At 40.2% G+C, this 22,311-nt stretch overlaps 1 protein-coding gene across 2 annotated transcripts in view; it reads left to right on the top strand.

Annotated features, from left to right (window-relative positions):
• Tlk1 (tousled like kinase 1) overlaps positions 1-22,311 on the top strand; it is a 124,156-nt gene that overhangs the window by 90,974 nt on the left and 10,871 nt on the right. The window contains exons 10-15 of one of the 2 annotated variants that reach the window (XR_003736275.1): positions 2,740-2,850; positions 2,951-3,087; positions 7,428-7,615; positions 11,363-11,429; positions 15,989-16,243; positions 21,103-21,200. Coding sequence is in view for 1 of the 2 variants with exons in the window: in XM_028885759.2 (XP_028741592.1) it covers positions 2,740-2,850; positions 2,951-3,087; positions 7,428-7,625; positions 11,363-11,429; positions 21,103-21,200 (611 nt within the window). In the remaining variant the exon portion in view is untranslated. Of the gene's footprint in view, positions 1-2,739; positions 2,851-2,950; positions 3,088-7,427; positions 7,626-11,362; positions 11,430-15,988; positions 16,244-21,102; positions 21,201-22,311 lie in introns of both variants that reach the window. The other variant, XM_028885759.2, reaches the window with a different exon arrangement.

Raw genomic sequence — 22,311 nt, 5'->3', positions numbered from 1 at the left:
GTTAGCCCAGGCTGGCCTCGAACTCACAGAGATCCACCTGCCTTTGCCTCCTGAGTGCTGGCATTAAAGGCATGCACCACCACCACCCGACATCTTTTTTAAAACATCTTTTAAAAATAATTATTAGTTATATGTCTTGTTTTCTGTGAAATAAGTAGAGATACAGGGTCTCATCATAGCTTAGCTGAGGCTGCCCTTGAATTTCTGATACCTTAGGCCTCTACATCCCAAGTGCTAGGATTAGATGAATGTCATCACACCCAAATATGTACGTACGTGCGCGCGCGCGTGTGCTGGGACTGGAGATCAAACCCAGGACCTTTGTTAGTTTTCAGTTTTTATTTTTTGTGTGTTGGCGTCTTCCACTTTTGTCTTTTCATTACATCATGCTGTCTTTTGATGATTATATATGTTTTTACATTATGAAACATCTTGGGTTTATAGTTTATACTTTGTGTATAGTAAATTATTATCAAAGATACCAAAAGAAGTAATTGTAAGAGCCTGAAGATATTCTTCAATTAAAAAAGGGGCCATGAATTTTAAAGAGAACAGGGAAGGTTAGAGGAAGGAAAGGGAAGGGAGCAATGTAATTATAATCTCAAAATTTTTTTTAAAGTAAAAAAAAATGTACAGTTGTTGATCTCACTAGAATTGGTTTGTGGTATAGTGTGAAGTAGGCTTTCATTTTAATTTCTTCCTATATTGATAACCAGCTATCCAGATGAATTAAAAATTCCTTCTTAGACTGCAGACTCCACCATGAAGTCTCAGTTCGAAATGCAGTGCACCTCCTTCTGCCTGCATCTCTGTTTTGTTGTGTGTATTATGAAATCACCCCTGAGATGCTGGTTTAGTGTTTAGTCCTCTTCATTGTTGGTCACAGCATAGACTGCAATACTTCACATGAGATAGAAATGTACTTTTGGAAAGTATAGAAGTAGCAGCCACCTAGATAGTTGCCCCACAGTTTGATGAGGACTTGGCTCCTTCAGGTTGCATCCTGTCTTCAGTACATGATTTACTGCATCTTGAAGGTTATCTCTGGGTCCACAGTAAAAATCATCACCGTCACAGTGCCTGTGTTCTAAGCAGAGACCAGAGAGTAGAAGTACAAAAAGCACAATTCTGTGTGCAGCCTTCTTGAATATTCTACTGAGTTGACTTTAATTTCTTTGTAAGAGAAGCTAACAATTGTATTCATTTAGCTAGGTACATACCAGTCCAGAATAAAACATATTTTTTCTATTATTATACAAGAAGGAGATTAGAGTGACTGTAATTACTATAGCTTTATATTAAATCTTGATATGCCCTATACATGGTGTATGCCCATAACCAGCACTGGGGGCAGGAGGAGGGCAGCAGGATCCTAAGTTTAAAACTAGCCTGAGCTACACTTCCATTGAAAGACTGTCTCAGACAGCTCCACAACTGTGTGTATACAGAAAACCCTCTGTGTGCCTTGAACAAATACCATTTCCTTCATTTTGGCTATCCAGCAGCCTTAGAGAGAAGTTTTTTTTTTTTTTTTTTTTTTTTTTTTTTTTTTTCTGAGACAGGGTTTGTCTGTGTAGCTTTGCGCCTTTCCTGGGACTCACTTGGTAGCCCAGGCTGGCCTCGAACTCACAGAGATCCGCCTGGCTCTGCCTCCCGAGTGCTGGGATTAAAGGCGTGCGCCACCACCGCCCGGCCCTTAGAGAGAAGTTTTAAGGTCAGTTCACCCCTACTGACTCTCAAACCATGTTGAGCCTTTTTTTGAACTGTTTTAACAGTGAAGATCTGTTTGTGCTAGATCTCATTTTGTTGCCTTTGGTATACAGTTTTATGGAGCATGTAACTTTAGGTTGGCAATTACTTTCTCCCAAAATTTATAAGCTTTTTAGTTTAGTCTCTTAGTTTCTGTGTGATTGGCCTAGACCTGTGTATCTTTGTACCCAGCAGTAGTAACAGTAGCATTGCTGGAGAAAGTGAAATTCCCAGGCTCTTCTCCAGACCTATTGATTGAGAAAATTTGGGAGGTGGAGTGTCTGAGCAGTCCCCCCGAGTAATTCCCGTCCTGTAATGGCAGGCTAGTCAGACGCTCTGGAGTTAGAGAGAGGTCTCCTCTTTGAGCATATAGCTGCATGCAGCGTGAACAGAATTGGTATCCTATTGAAGGAATGCTGGAAGTAGTTAACTGGGTCAACAAATAAATAATATTGTCCCTGTTTAGTGCAGAAAGTGTTGTAAGAGATCAGGCAGTGTGAGAGAAGAAATTCTCATTCCCTCTTGAATGTGTTACACACATGATATGCCACATTTTATTTTTAGCTGAGGAGGTTATACTACTTCCATTTAGAAATAAGGAAATGGGGTGGGTGGTGGTGGCACACGCCTTTAGTCCCAGCCCTCAGAAGGTAGAGGCATGTAGATCTTTGTGAGTTTGAGGCCAGCCTGGTCTATGGAGTGAGTTCCAGGCAAGGCTATACAAAGGGGGGGGGGGGGTATGGGACGGGATGGGACTAAACTTAGATTCAAATTATGAGGCCACAATTATATACCTTAGAGTATACATGTAAATGTCTAGAATGTGTATATAAATTTTCTGTACTTTTTATTATGCAGTTAAATTAGTGTTTAATAGTAAATAGACTCGGTATTTATCTTACCTGTGTAATTTACTCAAAACACTGAAAGCATTACTAAGATTTTCATATACACTGATTCTATACCTTTCATTTTCTATTCATGTTGTAGGCCAACTGTGATCTCAGGCGGCAAATAGATGATCAACAAAAATTACTTGAAAAATACAAAGAACGATTAAATAAGTGTATTTCAATGAGCAAGAAACTTCTTATTGAAAAGGTGAGTTAGCACTAAATTTTCCTTCCCCTCAGTACCTTGCTTTGCCTTGCATGCTTTTAAAATCTGAATGAATATAATTGATTTTTCCCCTCATTTTCAGAGTACACAAGAAAAATTGTCAAGCAGAGAGAAGAGTATGCAGGATCGGTTGCGCCTTGGGCACTTCACGACAGTTAGACATGGCGCTTCTTTTACTGAGCAATGGACAGATGGTTTTGCATTTCAAAATCTTGTGAAGTTAGTAATGGTTACATTTTTTTAAATTTATTTTTAAGTGTGTGTGTGTGTGTGTGTGTGTGTGTGTGTGTGTGTGTGTGTGTGTGTGTGTGTAGAGGCCTGTGGAGGCCAGAGGCATCAGAGCTGAAGTAATAGGCGGCTTTGAGCCACCAGCTGTGGATGCTGGGAATTGAGCTTTGGTCCTTTGGAAGAGTGATGTGTGTTCCTGAGCCCTGAGCAACCTCTCCAGCCTCATTGCTGCATTTTCAAAATTACTAGTTTGGATTTTTATTACTTTAAAGAATTACAAATTTGGAATTATGTTTAGCATCTCCTTACTATTTTGATTCACAAAACTTAGCACATATGAAAAGAATAAGAAACAGATAACTCAGCTACAGTATTTAACAGAATTTTTACATAATTAGCTTTCATCTAAAGAGTACAATGTATTTTCCTTTAAAAAAAAAAATAAGCTTTTCAAACATTTTGTGTATGGGTCAGAGGCCAACATTAGGTGTCTTCTTGGCTGCTTTTCACCTTGTCTTTTTAGATAGGGTCTCTCACAGAGACTCGATGTTTCTCTCCAGCAAGCCCTTCACTGAGTCATCTTGCTCAGCCTTCATTTTCTCTAAACTTGATTTTCTAGAATAAAAACTAACCCCTAACTTTATTGGTGATGGTGTGTGTGTGTGTGTGTGTGTGTGTGTGTGTGTGTGTGTGTGTGTGTATGTATGTATGTATGTATGTATTACTCCTAATATAGGAAAAAGGGTGGTTAAAAATTTGATACTGAGCCAGGCGGTGGCGGTGCACGATTTTAATCCCAGCACTTGGGAGGCAGAGCCAGGTGGATCTCTCAGTTCGAGGACAGCCTGGTCTACAGAACGAGATCCAGGACAGGCACTAAAAGCTACACAGAGAAACCCTGTCTCGAAACACCCCCCCCCAAAAAAAAAAAAAAAAAAAAAGAATTGATACTGACTGGAAAGTGTGGGCCTCTGTCTCCTGGGATTTATATTTTAATGGTCTTTGTGTTGCCCAAGGTGGCCTTGGACTCCTGGACGTAACTGACCCTTCCTGCCTCGGCCTTCTGAGTGCCGGGACGAAGGTGCCCACCTTGCTCCTTTTGTCTCATTTCCCCATTCCTGAAGTCCTAAAGATCTGCCTGGTCTCTGTGCCTAAGGAAAGGAGTTTTTGTCTTGCCTCGGCTACAGCAACTCACATGTTAGTTGAACTAAACATATGACTAGCATTTCACTGGTAAATTTTAAAACAAAGAAATTATTGCCACTTTTTTTTTTTTTAAAGTTTACAGGATGATTGGTAAGGGTGCGTTGGCTATTTGTGTGTCTGGGAGCCAGGACCATAACCCATCTTCCGGGTTTTATCTTGATGTAAAAACCTGGAGTGTGGGGGTGTCAATGTCTCTGCCCACTTTCCAGGAGCACAGTCTGTTCACGGCATGTCACATTAGCATTGCTGTTTCAAACACATGACCACAAAGTGGCCTTGTCTTCCCCCTGGCTCTCAACAGGTTTATTGAGCTTTTGTTGGAGACGGCTGTGCTAGGTCTTAGATTATCACAATGGAAGATAGAAAGAAATCCCTGCAAATCTAATGAATTTGAGGTCTAATTCTGTGGCTAGGTAAAGGTTAATATGTAGCATATGTGACCAGAATTGAGATATTGAGTAAATTGATGATAAAACAGAAATAATATTGGGAAGAAGATAAAATTTTGACAGTTAAGATGGATAGATATTGTTTATACTCGAGCTAAAATCCTGAATGCAAAAGTAGAGAACAGGAAATAGATTTGAGATGAAAACCATAATTTTTAATGTTTTGTGATCAAGAATCTCTGCTACTACACTCAGCCTTGACTGTCCTACAGTAATGTACATAGTTTAAAGTATTAGGGGCTGGAGAGATGGCTCAGTGGAAGAGCACTGGATGCTCTTCTAGAGGACCCAGGTTCAATTCCCAGCACTTACATGGTTGTTCCCAATCATCTGTGTTTCCAGTCCCAGGGCATCCAGTGTTCTCTTTTGACCTCTGCTGACATCTGGGATGCATGTGTACATACATACATGTGGGCAAAACACCTATACACATAAAGGAAAAATAATTTAAGAAATAAAATAGGATAAACTATACCAATAGTTACATGTTCTCATAAAAGAACAAAATTATTTGCATATCCTATCACTGATAAGCACTGATTGAGGACTTACTGTGTGTTGTTACAGGATGTTCACATTCATTGTTAATAACCCAAAGTGGTTAGAAAATGAGAAGAGAAATGAATAAATGAAAAGTTAGCCATGTTAATGAATAATCTCTGAACCAGTTGTGACCCCTGAATAACCAGGTAGCCACTGTATATCTGTCCCATTAATATTTTACTTGCCACTAGGCCATTTATTTGTACTTACAGCCTCTTCTGAAATACATTTAAAATTTATTTTCTGATTGTTTTTGTTTGGGGTTCTGGGAATCTAAGTGAAAGGCTCACACATAGTGGACAAGTGCTCCACTGCTGTCCCTCCCTCAGTTTACTTCTCAGTAAGTAAGAGCATGTTAGATTACTCCTACATCCAAAGGGAAACAATTAACATAGCATTCTTGGAGAATTTCTATCTTGGTTCTTGATTCTTTCACTCTTGTCTCAGCTCTGCTCCTACACTCAGGCCACAGAAAGGGAATGTGTGCAAACCAATCCTTCAGCCACAAAGTCAGAGCTCTGGATTCCCTGTTTGAAGGATGGGGTGGGGCAAAACGTTTGGCTTGCTTTAAAATCTCAGTAGCATGACCATGTAGAGCTATAGCATTTTCTTTGTAGACATGATAGGAGACCCAAAAGGAGCATGGTTACTTTCAGAATAAACTTTTCTGTGTTGTAGGATGAGTGAACTGACAGTAAGTTCCTCTGTTGACTGTAGAGATGGCTCATCAGGTGAAGGCACTTGCACCTGACGACCTGAGTTCTGTTCTTGGGACCCACACAGTGGAAATGGAACAGACTCTCGAAAGTTTTCTTCTGACCTCCACACATGCGCTCTCCCAACTTTTTGATGCAAATTTTGCTCTGTAATTTAAATTGCTCTTGAACTTGCAACCCCTACCCTGAGACACACACATTCTGAGATTACAGGTCTACAACCAGCTTATAATTCTCTAATAGACATAATATCTGTTAATTTTTAGAACCTAAGCTCTTTGGAAAATTGTTTTAGAGTCTTCAATGTAAACTGCTAATAAATTTGTATTTATTAATGTAATAGGTAAAAATTTCAAATTAATAATTTTCATGCTTTTTTTTTTTTTAATATTTTCAGCTCCCCTCCCTCCATTAAGGTCAACTTTTATTTTATTTCAGAATGTCAACTGCATTCCCATAATTTCTTTTAAGAGAGTAGTATATCATATTAAAATTTCACTTGCCTTTTATAAGCTTATCTAGAAATACTAATCCTGAATGATAAAATATTTGTTTAAAGTCTACCCTAGACTTTCATTAGATGGGGCTTGGTTTTGCTGTGTTTTGTTTTTAGCTCATTTACAATGTAACAGTCTTAGTGTATACACGTATGGTTTGATCAGCATGCCTCCCTAATAGTCAAGATACAGTTGACCAAACTAACCAAACTCATACTGATGCAGTATCTCTAGGAATGGTATTTGTTGGTAAGGACAAGGCACCATGAGATTCTCTGTGGCTCCACACTCGTCCCTCACTTAAAGACTGCAGTGAGACCTGTAAGCTGTTTTGCTTCACCAGAGTGGGACACAACGGGCTAGAGAGATGATGTCTCTGCTGTTAAGAGCCCTTGGCTGCTCCCCCAGAGGACCTCAGGGCCAGAGCTTGGTTCCTAGCATGCAGGTGACGGCTCAAAGCCTTTTGTCACTCCAGTTCCAGAGGAGCTGTTAGCCTAGTTGACCTGCAGGCGCGGTTACACTTGTGATGCACATGCATATTTGCATACATACAGGCAGCACACTCGGTGGTGGTGGTGGTGGTGGTGGTGGTGGTGGTGGTGGTGGTGGTGGTGGTGGTGGTGGTGGTGGTGGTGCACACCTTGAATCCCAGTACTCGGGAGGCAGAGGCAGGTGGATCTCCATAAGTTCCAGGCCAGGCCAGTTCCTGGGCTACACAGTGAGGTCCTGTCTAAAAATCAAATGAGCAAACCACTCATCACATAAAATAATTAAGTAAATATTTTAAAAAATTTTAAAAATAATGGGACCAAAAGAATATAGATTTAAATTATGTGATTGTTTCTTGTGATGTAATTTATTTTTTAATTGCAGAAAGTAATGGGAGATTAATATGGCTTTGTTTGTTTATTTTTATACAGGCAACAAGAATGGGTGAATCAGCAAAGGGAAGATATTGAACGGCAAAGGAAACTTCTAGCCAAACGCAAACCTCCCACAGCTAATAATTCTCAGGCACCTGCTACCAATTCTGAACCAAAACAAAGGAAAAACAAGGCAGTCAATGGAGCAGAAAACGATCCCTTTGTTAGGCCAATTTACCACAACTGTAAGCCTCTGTTTGAAATTTCTTTTTTAACATCGTTAGCAGTGAGCAGTTATTCATAGTTAATACAGTACAAACAGAAATAGTTATAATTGAAAAGATATCCTGAGATAAAGCTCCAAGTCTGAATTTTTAGGTGGAGAGCGGAATCTACTCCTCTTGTGTATCTGAATCAGTTGACTATACCAACTGTTCTAGTGTTCAAATTAATGTGCCTTTTCAGTACATTGCAGTTGTTTCCAAACCTATGAACTCAGTTCACAGGTAGTTACAGATAGTTGTTCTTTTCTGTTCTGTTTTCTAAGTTTTCTCTGTCAATTACTTTTTTATATTCAAAGGAAGGAAGGCTTAAAAAGTTCTATGTTTATAGAACATTCAGGGAGTTGTAGAACAATCTATGTGCGTGCAGATGTCGGTGCCCCTGTTGCTCTGTGTAGATGCATTCCTGTCTCCTCTGTTGAAAGAGTGTGCTTGACCCTCGTCCCTGCCGTGTCAGTGACTCCTGAAAGCAGCCAGCAGAACAAAGCCCTCGTCACATTACACACACGGTGAGACCCAACGGCATCACCACGCACATGATGGCCGTGTCGCGGGTTTTCTGCACCGGCCCTACCCCTTCTTCTTGCAGGCCATTCATTCATTCATCATGAGCTTTTTCTCACTCCGCTCCATTTTGTTGAGCCCCTTGCTTGCGTCTTTATCTCCCTATGTTGCCAGGTTGCTCTTGAATTTCAGGGCTCAAGCTGTCCTTCTGCCTCAGGTTGCCAAAAATCTGAGGATACATGTAGAGACCACCCATGCCCAGCTTCTTCAATAGCATTTCTAAAAGTCATTCCTAATTTTCTGCTACAATTAGTCCAGCGACTATTGTTTTTAAAGCACAGTGAGGAGCCATATTTGGCAACAGAGTAGCTGTCTTAGAGTTTCGGTTTTTAACTCTGCTGTGTAGACACCTGGTCCTCTAACTCTGCTGTGTAGACACCTGTAGACACCTGGTCCTTTGACTCCGCTGTGTGGACGCCTGGCTTTTTATAGTTCTTCACATATAGTCTTTAACCTCCTGATTTAAATTTATTTCTAGAGCTTTTCATTTGGCTTCTGTTGAATGCTATTGAAATGAGAACTGTTTGTTAATCATCTATGACTGTTTGTTTCCAGTCTGTAGAAACAATGGTTTCTATGTGTTGTCTCACATCTTAAAGCATTACAGAACTTATTTACTGGGTTTTTATCCTTTTGCTTTCCTTTGGGATTTTTTTTTTTAGCATGTAGAGTTGTGAAGATACTTTTAGTTCTTCCTCTACAGTTAGGATACATTTTCTTTCTTTATCTTGCTCTTATTTACTTCCAGTATAGTCTGAGGAGGAGGAGTCAAAGTGGGCATCCTGTTCTGTCCCTGATCTTAGGGAGAAATGTTCTTTTCAGGTTAAAAATGTTTTCCGTATTCCTACTTGATTTGCAGAGACAGAGTAGTCTCATTTCCCTCGTATCGTGCTGTCATCTTAAAATTGTGAGCTTTTTTAAAATCAGTGCTTGGCTCCTTCCTGATGGAATATTCAGTAAACATGTACTGGATTGTAGTAATGAGACGTTAGGCTGCATGCCTCTCAACAATCGGACTAACAGTACTGCTTGCGTTTGAGCAGTGCCTTTAAATCATTGAGTGATAAGTTTCTTCTAACACGAGTGTTTGGTAGTTCCTGGTATTTCTGTTACCTACCTCTGATACTGTTAATCTGTCATTAAGTGCTTTTTTAATCCCAACACCTAGGAGGCAGAGGCAAGTGGGTCTCTGAATCTGAGGCCAGCCTGGCTTGTCTGAGCTGTACAGTGAAATTCTCACTGACTCACTATGGAAGGTTATCAAGAGTTAGTCTTACCAGGTTTAAATTGTTTACTTTCAAAGTAAAAAAATGAACATAAACCTACTGATAGCTTTATTTAGGAGCATTCTAAAGCTCCTAAATAGATAAACTTGTGTTTATCTATAATAGGTAATAGGAACTATCTACTTATTATCTATTATTAATAATTTAATAATGAGTACAATTTATGTGGGAAGAAATTAGCTGTGTGTTTCCATTAATGTATGCATAAAAGATTTGGTAAGTAACATGACAAATTGACTTGCTTGGGGATAAATTTTTCCCTTCCTTCCTTCCTTCCTCCCTTCCTTCCTCCCTTCCTTCCTTCTTTCCTTCCTTCCTTCTTTCTCCCTCCCTCCCCCCTCTCTCCCTCCCTCCCTCCCTCCCTTCCTTCCTTCGTTTTTTCAAGGCAGGGTTTCCATGTGTAGTTTTTGGTGTCTGTCCTGGAACTCACTTTGGAGACCAGGCTGGCCTCGAACTCACAGAGATCCACCTGCCTCTGCCTCCCAAGTACTGGGGTTAAAGGTGTACACCATCACCACCCGACGAGGATAAATTTTTTAAAACATGTTAAAGCATGTAATAAAAATAACTGGGTGATTTAATGCTGTTATGTTAAAGTTATTGTCTGCTTAGCTCTGTTATTCTGAATGAGATCCTGATTAATAGTCTCTTTGATCTAAATACATATATTGCCTTCTCTTTTTATTTATGTGTGTGTGTGAGTATATACCACATGTATGCAGTAGGTGCTGGCAGAGCTCAGAGTAGGAGACTGCCACAGTGCTGGAGCTACAAGCAGTTGTGAGCTTCCCACCATGGTGTTGGAAACTAAAGTCAGGTCCTTTGGAGGAGCAGTACATGCTCCCAATCACTAAGCTGTCTCTCCAGCACCATAGATTTCTTTAAAAACATTTTTCATTAATCAAATGGACAGCAGACAATCTAAAAAGCTTACATTATGGTTATAAGACATGTCCCTGGGATAGGAATCCTGAAATTGGCACCTTGGACACCTCAAACTATGTATATGCAAAATTCCCTGGAGAGAATATTTACAGCTTTTGTCATTTTTAACAGCTGTAATCGTAAAACGTTAAAGTTAGAAGCCTGCAAACTTAAGACAATAATATCCATCCCTTCAGATTGAAGAAACTCTAGAAGTCTGCATATGTAGGAGCTTTGGAATTTTTCATGATAGAGTCTTGCTTCAAAAACCATGCTTTAACTTTGATTTTCAAATACTAGATTTTAGTTATATTTTATAATTCAGGTTCTAAAAAAGTCAATGTTTTCCTATATATAACTAGCTTAAAAAATTACATACTTTGACAGAATTTTGGGCCACTTTGTGAGGAAGCCACACTTTTTAATAAAGACTAGAAAACAATGTTAGGAGGAACACCTGTGCCTGTGGCACATGTGCAGACCCAGAAGCTCTTTGCTGTTATTTCCCTCACTTTGTTCACCTGTAGCCTCGTGTTTCCTCCTCCTCCCATTGCCCCATCCACATGTGCCTTGCAACAGTTCATGCTCCGGTTTTGTTTTGTGAGAGGGTCCAGCTTTTAGCCCAGGCTAGTCTGGAACTCTTGATCTCCTTGCTGAGGCTGAGGCCCTCACAAATGATGCAGTTGTGAGGGCTTTCCAGTTACAGGAGTGTGCTCACAGCTCTTGCATAGTAGTTAGTTAATTACTCTAGCTGGAAATGTTAAATGTATGCAGAAGCATATCTTAAAGAGGTTCTACCACTTCCGTGATTTAGGCTTCAAGTTAATAGTATTTTAAAATTTGTGTTTGGTTGATTTTTTTTTCATGTTTTGTTTTTAATTTTTAAAAAGTACTAAGCATTAATCTCAATGTAGAATTAAACTCTCCCTTTTGGCAGGCTAACTCTGGCAGAATATCATGAGCAAGAGGAAATTTTCAAACTTAGACTAGGACATCTCAAAAAGGTACGTGCTGCCGTGCTGGGTCTCTAGTTTGTTGTCAAGATTGGAGAACTGCATTCATTTCTTTGGCTTAATTCTTAGTTTATTCAATATTAACTGTTTAAATATTTTTATCAAAATACATAAGCAGGACATTTATAACCTAAATGATCTGGTATGAAGGGATACAATTGAAAAATGGTTTGCTGTGTGTTGTTAAGTTTTGTTACTGGATCACTTTGTACTTGTTGATAAGCTTTGAAACTGTATCAGTCCTTTGTTTTTATAGATCTGAGTTTGATGAAAGTCATTTCCAAATACTAGTACAGATTGTTTTCCTTTCAAAATGAAGTTATGAACAGACCAAAAATTTTCTTCTTGCCATTGTTTTCTTCTGCTTCCTGCTTTTCAGTTATTTGATTTTTTTTTAAATATAGGCAGATGTATAGACACAACTGAACTAAGTGAAGATAATGTCTCTGACACCATCTCTGATGAGTGGGATGGCGTAGGACTGAGGACCCCATATGGTAGATGCAGCTGCTATTGGACTGCATATTAAGCCCTGTTTGAGATGTTTCCCATCTGCCCCTTGGTTAGCATGCAGAAAACTCTAGTGACTGCTACCATGCCACATTTGCCTCTGCCACTGCTCAGAAAGCATCAGCTAAATCACCTGAACAGTGAATCCTGAAATGATTTTGGCCCTATTTGCTTCCCAACATCCTCCTGTTCTCCTGTGGTGGTTTAGTTTTCTCCTGCGCTGTGAGATGCATATACAGCTGCAGTGTGTTGCCCATAGCGGATGGAGCTGTAGATGGAGCTGTAGATGAGGCTGTAGATGGAGCTGTAGATGGAGCTGTAGCAATAATGCAGCCATTAATGAACTGTGAGGGAGGAGGGGATCTTTGGTACAGATGAGTCACAAGTGTCTGGGTGCCCACCTAAGCTGTGTTGTTAAATAGAGAGATGTTTGATGCCCCATGTTAAAACTTACCAAGGGCCAGGCAAATGGTTCAGCAGGTAAATGTGCTTGCTGCCGCCTGGCAACCCATGACCTACATGCCAGAAGAAGCAGAAGGATTCTGGCCGCTGTCCTTTGACCTCCACACTTGTGCTGGGACGTGTGTGGTGTGTACACACGTGAACATACAAGTAAAAATAAACTTCCTCAAGCATTTTAGTGCTTTAGTTTAAATACAGAGAAATTTAGCATGTGTTTTCTGGCCAGTCTTTATAATAAAGGGATACTGTGTGTTTGATTGCTTGTACCTTGGCCGAGGAACTCCTTAATTACAGTGCTACTGAGAATTCTCTCTCACTGTTGCTGAGAGGATTCTTAGTTGCTGTGCTACTAAAGGTGTACTTAGAGCTTTGTCTGGGGGTCACCATTCTCACATTTGGTAGCAAATTTAAATCACTCTTTTTTTTTTTTTTTTTACTTTGGTTTTTCAAGACAGGGTTTCTCTGTATAACTTTGCGCCTTCCCTGGAACTCACTCTGTAGACCAGGCTGGCCTCGAACTCACAGAGATCCGCCTGGCTCTGCCTCCCGAATGCTGGGATTAAAGGTGTGCGCCACCACCACCCGGCTAAATTACTCTTTCTAACAGTGACATTCTTGTATCTATTTTATTGGATAAAACTAAAATTTTATAGTGGTTAAAGTCAGTATTCCTCTATGTATTTTTTAAAAATACACTTGAAAGCATTCAGAGAAGGGTTTATTATTTTGTTGGTTCATGGAGTTTGGGGTATTTTGAAAATATTTGGTCTCTATGAACAACACTTTGTTTTTTCAAGTAACATCTACCTCCATGTCTCGTTACTTGGTAGCATTTGTACACTGTTATAGACTACCTCACCTTTTGACCTACCCCCCAATCTTGTTCTCTTTCCCACTGTTTGATATTCTACATTTTTCATATTTACTCTTTCTTTTCTTCTTCTTCTTTTTTTTCTTTCTTTCTTTTCTTTTTCTTTTTTTTTTTTTTTTTTTTTTTTTGGTTTGGGTTTTTGAGACAAGGTTTCTCTGTTTAGCTTTTGGATCCTGTCCTGGAATCGTTCTATAGATCAGGCTGGCCTCAAACTCAGAGATCACCTGCCTCTGCCTCCTGAGGGCTGGGATTAAAGGTGTGCGCCGCCACCAGGCTACTCATTCTTTTCTAATAGCTGTCTTCTCTCTGATCACTTCTCTGCATTTCCCCAGTTTATGTATCCAATATGCTGTGAGTCTTAGGTTTCTAACATCTACTTGACTAGTTCCCAACATAACTCTCTTTTTTTTTTGTTCTCCACCGTGAAGTAGTGTGAGGAAAGTGTCAACTCACAGTGCTGAGAGGCTTAAGCCCTTCCAGTTCTCTTCTCAGAGACAGTTTTAGATGAACAGAGTGAATATGTTTATGAAGGCAGTTGCTGGCCATACATGGAGATAATAAAGCTGAGCAATAATGTCCCCTTAGAGAGTGACTAAATAGGAGCTGCTGCTTACAACTGGGTGTTTATGTTTAGTTGTCCAGTTAGAAAGGAATAGCAGTAACTTAATTTGTAGTAGAAATAGTTCCTAAAGCACAGCTAGAAAGTAGGTCATTCTGTTTGTGAGAGAGAGAGAGACTCAACACACAGAGGACAGACTTGATTCACAAGAAAATTCTGTCTTAGCGGTTCCTAAGCTTCTGGGTTTGGTAGCTGGCACAGCATACCTCAGCTGTGAGAGCATAGTTTCTCCCATACGCTGGGTCTGTTCTTCTGTGAGTACTTTGTGTTTGTGGAACCTGCTGAGCAAATGGCAGGTCAGATAAGGGCATGGATGTGAAGCTGGACATGTTCTTTCCTCCTTCCCTCTGTCCTTCTCTCTCTCCCTGTCTCTCCCTGAAATAAACTCTTAACATAAAGTAGGATTGTTATATTAGGTTCGTTGACCCTAAATTACAAGCATATTCCTTGTTAAGAAATCAAACACCATGAGAATTTAGAATAGAAGGTCCATTAGCTGCTTAAAATGGATAACTTGTGATGTGATGTAGTTCAGGATCTATTCATATGCATTTCATATTCTAATGATTGAAGAGGTAAACAGTATAGAGAAGCTTATTTAGTATTAAATGAATTGTAATGTTCCATTTATATCTATGCCACTCTGTAGTCGTAGAAAATACAGTTTTAAAGTGTGATAAAGTCAAGCAGGAACCTTCAAAGGTATGTGGCTTAAAGTAAATGAACCAAAATTGCCTCCAAAAATGAAATCGTAAACTTCAGGGCTTAGTGTTAAGTTTGTCTTCTAGGATCAGGAGGGTCACTGTAGTATCTCTCAGTATAGCAGTGATTCTTAACCAGGCATGGTGACACACTCATGTGTCCCCAGAACATAGGTGACTGAAGTTGGGGGGACTCACCACGCACCCTCTACACAGTGAGACTCATGCATATCCACCCCCCAAACACACACACACACACACACACACACACACACACACACACACACACACATACACATCCCCGAATACAGAAGACTCGTCTGTTCTATGCGAGGCCTGGGTTCCAGCCTCACCAATATGCACCAAAAAAGTTCTGTAATATTTATAAAGAGAAGTATGCCGTCGTTGCTCACATATTCATAAGCGGCTTATTTCTTTACCCTGTCTGTGAAGGCGTGATTCTCAGTCCCATGTCAACGGAATTACACAAGATGACCTTTTTTCCTACTTTTTCTTTTAAGACAAATTGCAATAATTCTTTCTTTCTTTTAGGCAGGATGCCTCTATATAGTCCTGTCTGTCATGAACTCGCTATGTAAACTAGGCTGGCTTTGAACTCAGATCTCCCCACTTCTGCCTCCCGAGTGCTGGGAGTTGCCCAGCTTGTAATAACTCTTTCAAGTGAACATCAGCTTTAGCTTTATGAATGCCACGTGCTTTACATGGAGTAACACAGTCAGTTAGGTTCTCAATGCCTCCTTTTCAGTGGCTATTCCCATAAGTTTAAAATGTGAACAACGTGTGAATATAGTTGCTCTTTGTTCTCTAGTTTCTGTCTTGTGTGTTTTGGGGACACTGTCTCACTCTATACCCTGACTGGCCTGGAACTCAAAGATTTGCCTACCTCTGCCTCCCAGGTGCTGGGACTAAAGATGTGCATTATTACACCCATTGTTCTCTTCTTTTCAGATTTATAATTTAGATATGTGGTTATTTGAAGAGAATGCTAGAAAGTTTGATGTCTCAGTATCAGACACTAAATAGTAAAGGAGGGATTGGGGAATGAGGTGTGTGTGTGTGTGTGTGTGTGTGTGTGTGTGTGTGTGTGTGTAAGAGAGAGACAGAGACAGATTTATAAGACCTGGTTTAAGTGGCAGAAGTTTTATTGGGGAGACAAGAGCAATCTGTAGTTGAAATAGGGCTAGGTAAGACTCCTCCGCAGACACAAAGGTATCAGCCTGAAGCAGTCAGCTAAGCAATTGACGGTCATCTCAGTCTCTACTGAAACAGAATCACATCCAACATGCCACCTGACACATTTCTTTCTCTCTTTCTCCTCTGCTCCTTGCGATGTGGCATTCGTCTCTCCTTGTGCCTCGTTCTGAAGAGATAACAGTGTAGCAACAACTCTGCCACTGACCTCCTGTTCTCTGACCCATCTTGGCACCTGCAAAGAGAGACAAGCAGTGACAGGCAGCAGCAGCATCAGTACTCACCTCCATGGTGACTCTTTACAGGCCGAGAACAAGCTCACAGCTCTTTTCTCACTCCTCACAGTGGAACATGCAGCCAGTTGAAACGGACAAGACTGGATTGCCTACAAGCCTTTTGAGCAGTGGAGAAAGCAGGGCGTTGGTTTTAGGTGAATTGAATCCACATACTCCTGACCAACTGTGGTATCTCTTTTAGCCTTTTAGCATACTCAATATCATCCAAGTTATCAAATCCTTAGTATGACCACAAAAATAAATTCCATATATGACATTTCTTCTCATTTTAGTTTTGAATGAAAACAATGAGCAGTATAGACAGCTTTATCTTTAGATCTGTGTATTCACGTCTATATTTGTGGCCATAACCAAAAGAAATCTTTTGACAATTCTCTTACTTAAGGCGAACCGCAGACACATTATGTTTCTGTAAACTATGACACGGGGTTCTCTTGCAGGAGTAGGAGTAGTTTTCAGGGGACATTGGTGGAAAATGCTCTGTGTTTGAAAAAGTCACAGTTACGCCCAGGAAGAATGTCAGGAGGTTTCTGGCTGTGTGGGGGCAAGAAAGGCGCTGAGAAGCACATTGTTATTCCTAGTTGACATTTTGTCCTTACTATTTCCTCCTACTTAAACATGAGTAGATTTTGAAGGATGGTTGCTGGGTACATGGAACTAGCTGTAAATGGAAGCTCTGTTGTTTATGGTCCACCTCCTCCTTGCCAGAGATGTAGAAAAGTCTGGTTCTTATAATCAGATTCCCTGACTTGGTAGTAGATGATAGTCACTTACCAAAAGGAAAATTTAGAGGCAAAGTTTTCTTTCTTTGGTGTTTAATATATTAATTTACTTGCTTAAGCAGTAGGATTTAAACATTTTTGTGGGGCTAGGGATGTGCTCACTTGGTAGAGTGTTTGCCTGACATGCATGAATCTAGAGTTATAACCCTAGCATCTGGAGGTGCTAGTGCGTGCATATTATCCAAGGAGGATTGGGAGTTCAAGATCACCCTTTACACACACACACACACACACACACACACACACACACACACACACGCGCGCACGCGCGCACAGTTTTTTTTGTTGCTGTTTTTATATTGCAAGTCGAATTTTCCTCACTTAGCACAGAATTGTTTAATCTAGAAGTCACTGTTTCATAAAGAATACTTACTTTCTTGGCTACTGGCCATTTCCAGTCAAAATTATAAATCTGTGCTTTTACATGTACACACATGCTCAGTATGTTAAGGCTGAACCCTTACCATTGTCGAGTAGGAAGTTAACTTTTTATACTGTTTTTTTAAGGGCATATGATCCACCAATCTCCTGAAAAGGGTGCAAAGGCCATGGAAAACTGGAAGAAAGGACTACACTGTACTGTGCCATCGACTGTACATGGGCCTGCTAGACAGTGTCAGCACCCTGCTTAGTATTTAAGGGATTTCCCTATAATACAAATACTAAATATTATACTTTAAATTTGCCAGGCATTGGGATTCTTACATTTATTTGCAGCTGCTTAGACAAGGTTTTGCTTTGTTTATGTAAAATGGAGAAGCTTGCATAGAAACAAACCTGTCTTGTTTGTTCATTCATGCCCAGTTAAAAGTTTCAGTGTAGCTGGGTGGTGGTGGTGCACACCTTTAATCCCAGCACTTGGGAGGCAGAGGCAGGTGGATTTCTGTGAGCTTGAGGCCAGCCTGGTCTACAGAGTGAGTTCCAGGAAAGGCGCAAAGCTACACAGAGAAACCCTGTCTCGGGGGAAAAAGTTTCAGTGTATATATTTGTGCATTTGAAGAGAGATTAAAACAAACACACACCCTTCTCTGTTAAGAAGAAATGAAGCAAATGAAGTGGGGAAGAGGAAGACATCAGGAGAGAGAGAGAGAGAGAGAGAGAGAGAGAGAGAGAGAGAGAGAGAGAGAGAGACACCGAGACCCCCCGTCAGTGATTGGCGATGTCCTGATTGGAAACAACCAGAACAGCCATGTGTAGTTAGAAAAGAAAATAACTGTGACTCCCAGGGCCTTCACGTCTTCTTCCTCCTTTCCCAGCTACATAGTCATACTCAAGTGTGACAGCTGAGATCAAATCAGACCTGCTCTGTACGTAATAATTGTTCAGCTGTTGGTTCATACTTCCTTTGGTTCATGTCTCCTATATCTACATAAAAAGGATAAATTTGAAGTAAATAATTGATAAAGCTCTCTCTCCATCTCTCCGTGTCTCTCTTTCTCTCTCTCTCTCTGTGTGTGTGTGTGTGTTTAAAGAAGAGGTCATGAATTCAAGAGGGAACGGAAGGACACAGGAGTTGGAGGCTAGAGAGTGGACTGGACTGGATGTAACTCATGAACCAGGGAAATGTTGCCAAAAGAGACTAATTATGAATAAGATACATTTTTGTGCTGAAGATCTGTTAAGAGACAAATTGTTCTGTTCAAGTGGTCATGGGACTTAATTTTCATTAAAAATATTGGAAAGTGCCAGATGGTGGTGGTGCACACCTTTAATCTCCACACTCAGAAGGCAGAGGCAGATGGATCTTGTGAGTTAAAGGACAGCCAGGGCTACATAGAGAAACCCTGTCTTGAAAAACCAATATATATTTATGTATTGGAAAGTAGAATTTTTGCGAGTCATCTAATGAGGCGGTATTGCGGTCTTCTGCTGTTCATATGACTTGATCTTTGTGATGTATGTTAGAGCGCTGACATTGTTTGAGGGGCTGTAAATCACTGCAGTATGTATTGTGAAATTGCCAGTGGCTTCCATTTTGGGCTTGAATAGAGAAGAGCTGTGTTCTTTTATTTTGTGTTTGATCATGAAACCCACTGCTCTTTAATGCAGTCTGTTCTTACTGATGTTCCTTCTAGTCTGTAACTGCCTACAGAGAGTCTCTCTGCTTTAAATACCTGGCTAGCTAGTGGTTGAACCCAGAATTAGAACTGTTTTTGAGATAGGGTCTCACTGTGCAACCTTGTCTGGCCCAGAGCTTGCTCTATAATCCAGACTGGCCTTGAACTCAGATTCCTGCCTCTGGAGTGCTCAAACTAAAGGTGTGCACCATAATGCCCAGTGAAACATAGTAGTTGGTTAGATTCTCTTATTTTATTAATTTGTGAGTGTGAGGATACCATTCTGTGATTAGCTGTGAAGTTGGATTATCCTCACTTCTGAACCCACTGAAAAAGATGAATGTCCTTCTCCAGCATTAAGAAGATAGCTATAGGACAGACCTTTGGAAAGTGTCTGAGGAAAAGTAACATAGTTGCCGATACTTGTGGAGCATACTCCAGCTGGGCTACACCCTCTCCTGTTAGGAGAGGTTACTGGGCCTCTGGCATTTGCTTAAGCAGTGGTTCATAACCTGTGGGTCGTAGCTCCTTTTGGGTAGCATATTAAATATTTATATTATGGTTGAATGTGTGTGTGTGCTTGGGCGGCCATAGCAAAACACCAGGCTGGTGGCTGGAGCGACAAAGTGTAGTTTCTTGTTTCAGGGTCTAGATCAGGGTTTAGTGGAGTTTGCTTTTAGAGAAGACCCTCTTCCTGGCCTCTACATGGTTTGTTTGGGGAATTAAGGCCTCAGTGTATGAATTTGAGGGAAAACTATTCACTCTATAACAATATACTTTTTCTCAGTGAAATTTGAGAGAAATTACTTCAAAGTCGCAGAATTGTATTCCTCCTAGAGTATGTCCTTTGTTTTAAAGTCTAAGAATTACAAAGTTACCAGATGGGAAGTGTAAATATACTTCATACTTCCTTTAGAAACTTTATCTACAGGTTACCTCTATTATATAGATAACTGAAGACTATAAAACAAGTGTTACTCTGTTCAGCAGTCTAGGTGAATCTTGTAATTCAATGGTTAAGACTAAATTTCTGGAAAGACACTGTTGAAATTGTATCTCCATGTAATAATTCCAAGTAAAATTGCAACAGGTGTTCTGGTTGCTATTCTGATAGGCTTGATGGGCATGATCAGACCCTTTGAACGGTCACCAGCCTAACTACCACATGGTAGTCATGTGAAAAGAACTGTCAACCTCTTCTAGATTCTTTACCATGCTTTTTACCTATCGAAAGGGCTAGCTTTTTCTACTTTATATGACAAAATTAGGACAACCAGGCTAGCTGTGTTCTGAATCCATTGTTCCAAAGCTTTTCAATCCATTTCCTGTTTGTACAGTGAGTTGTGATTGTTGAAAATGATGAGGTTTCACGTAAGAAAGCTTAGCTAAGAGCAAGGAGTGCAGCTCAGGGTTAAAATGCTTGCCTGCCTGCAAGAGGCCCTGCGTGTTCTCCAGTACCAACAAGAAGAAAAAAATCTCTCAAGAACCCAGTATGTCTCAGAACTCCAGTTCTAGGGGATTCTATACCCTCACAGGAAAAATACCAGTACACATAAAGACATGAAAATGCATATATCAATGTCTTTGTACTGAATTCTTTTGAAGTACATCTTTAGGACTCGGCCTTCATCTGCTCTGGTAACAGGATCTGCCATTGCTGTTCATAACTTTGCTTGAATGTCTCTTGAAGATTATAGGGATTTATCCAACAATTGTGTTTGAGTGTACTTGTATTCCAAATTTTATAAGGTTCTAGCTAGTCCCTTTAATGGTTATTAAAAAATACCTTTATTTACTTTGTTTTAGTAAATTTGTTCCTCTTACGTTGAGATTTGGGAATCCATCTTGTGTGATAACCAGCTTCATATACTGCTTTGCAGTCACTCAGTTTAGATATTATCAAAATAGATTTTTTTGGAGTACAGAGTAACTGTGGGCTTTCATTGGGTGCAGCTTTTGGGTAGAGGACGGGCCCTGCAATAGGCCTTGCTCTTGTGTCTCTGAGGCGCCAAGAGAGCACTCTGGTCTTCCAACTCAGTGGTACTTTGTAATATACTATTGTTTTCGTTGCTGTGAAAATGGATACATGGGTAAAATGTCCTTTTATATCACAAATAAACAGATCTTGTTATAGTTTCCTCTCTTCTTCTTCAGGAAGAAGCCGAAATCCAGGCAGAGCTGGAGCGTTTGGAAAGAGTTAGGAATCTTCACATACGAGAGCTCAAGAGAATAAACAATGAGGATAATTCACAGTAAGTCGCCACAGTTGTACATGACAGAAGTCCCCCTTCCTCTCCCATGGAAAACACAAACGTTTTCTTTGTCAGCCATCTCTGTACACATAGAAAAATTCCAGTGTGTTACTGGTTGGATGTCTGTGTGGTCTGACCCCCAGCTACCTCCCCATCCTATCTCTCCTAGTCCCCTTCTGAATATCTGGCGGCTTTCTTGTTTTTCACACCAAATGCTCCCTAGACAGACAGACCCCCATCTCTGCTTCCCCTCATTTCCCCTTTCACATCCTTTGCTTTAATTTTCCATGATGATTGTCACTGACTGTTCTTTGATTATTTACTATCTGTCTCCTCCCCGTAACCTGTAAGCTTTCTGAACAAGATCATTATTGTTCTCTCCCTGTATTATCAAACCTAAGACAGTGCCTGGGACATGGTAGGCACCTAATAGATGTTTCTTGACTGGATGTCAAAATTAATGGTACAGGAATGAAGGAGAAAGTATTACAAGTTATGTATCTAAAATCAGACAATATAGGAAGAAATGGGAAAGAACTGCAAATTGTAGTCTCTGGTTTAAATCTAATTATTAGAATGAGTGTCTTGGGTGGTACACTAAAAAATAGCCCGTGTTTACTGGATCTTCATTTATTAGAGTATAGGAGAGAAATGTGTCTGTTGACACTCGATCTCTAAGGCAGCGATGTAATGTAAAGCTGCATGACTTCATATGTATTTTCTCCTGTGAGATGTGAGCGCCTTGCTTACAGCGGGGCCTTGTGATCATCTGTAGATGTGCAATTCATAAACATCACTTTAGCATGTGAGAGAAAGGAAATAATAGAGAACACCCTAAATGCTACCAAACTAAAGTCTTAATAAAACAAATGGGATAAACTAATTGAAAATGAACTTTCTTTGAAAATTAAGTTTAGTATTTGTGGCTGTGGTTTCAGAAGTTAAGAGAAAGTAAATTGTTACAGTTTTACAGTGTACTCCAGTCTAAGCAAAAATCTGTGTTCTACAGTTTTCAGGAGAAACTGTGCTAACTTATATTCAACTAATTTTCAGTAAAATTAGACAAATGGGGTGTATTTACACCTGGCATTTTAAAGCTGTTGCTGTCAGA

Source organism: Peromyscus leucopus, chromosome 4 (assembly GCF_004664715.2).
Source record: "Peromyscus leucopus breed LL Stock chromosome 4, UCI_PerLeu_2.1, whole genome shotgun sequence".
NCBI classification, from domain to species: domain Eukaryota; kingdom Metazoa; phylum Chordata; class Mammalia; order Rodentia; family Cricetidae; genus Peromyscus; species Peromyscus leucopus.
This window is presented reverse-complemented; position numbering and strand designations above follow the sequence as displayed.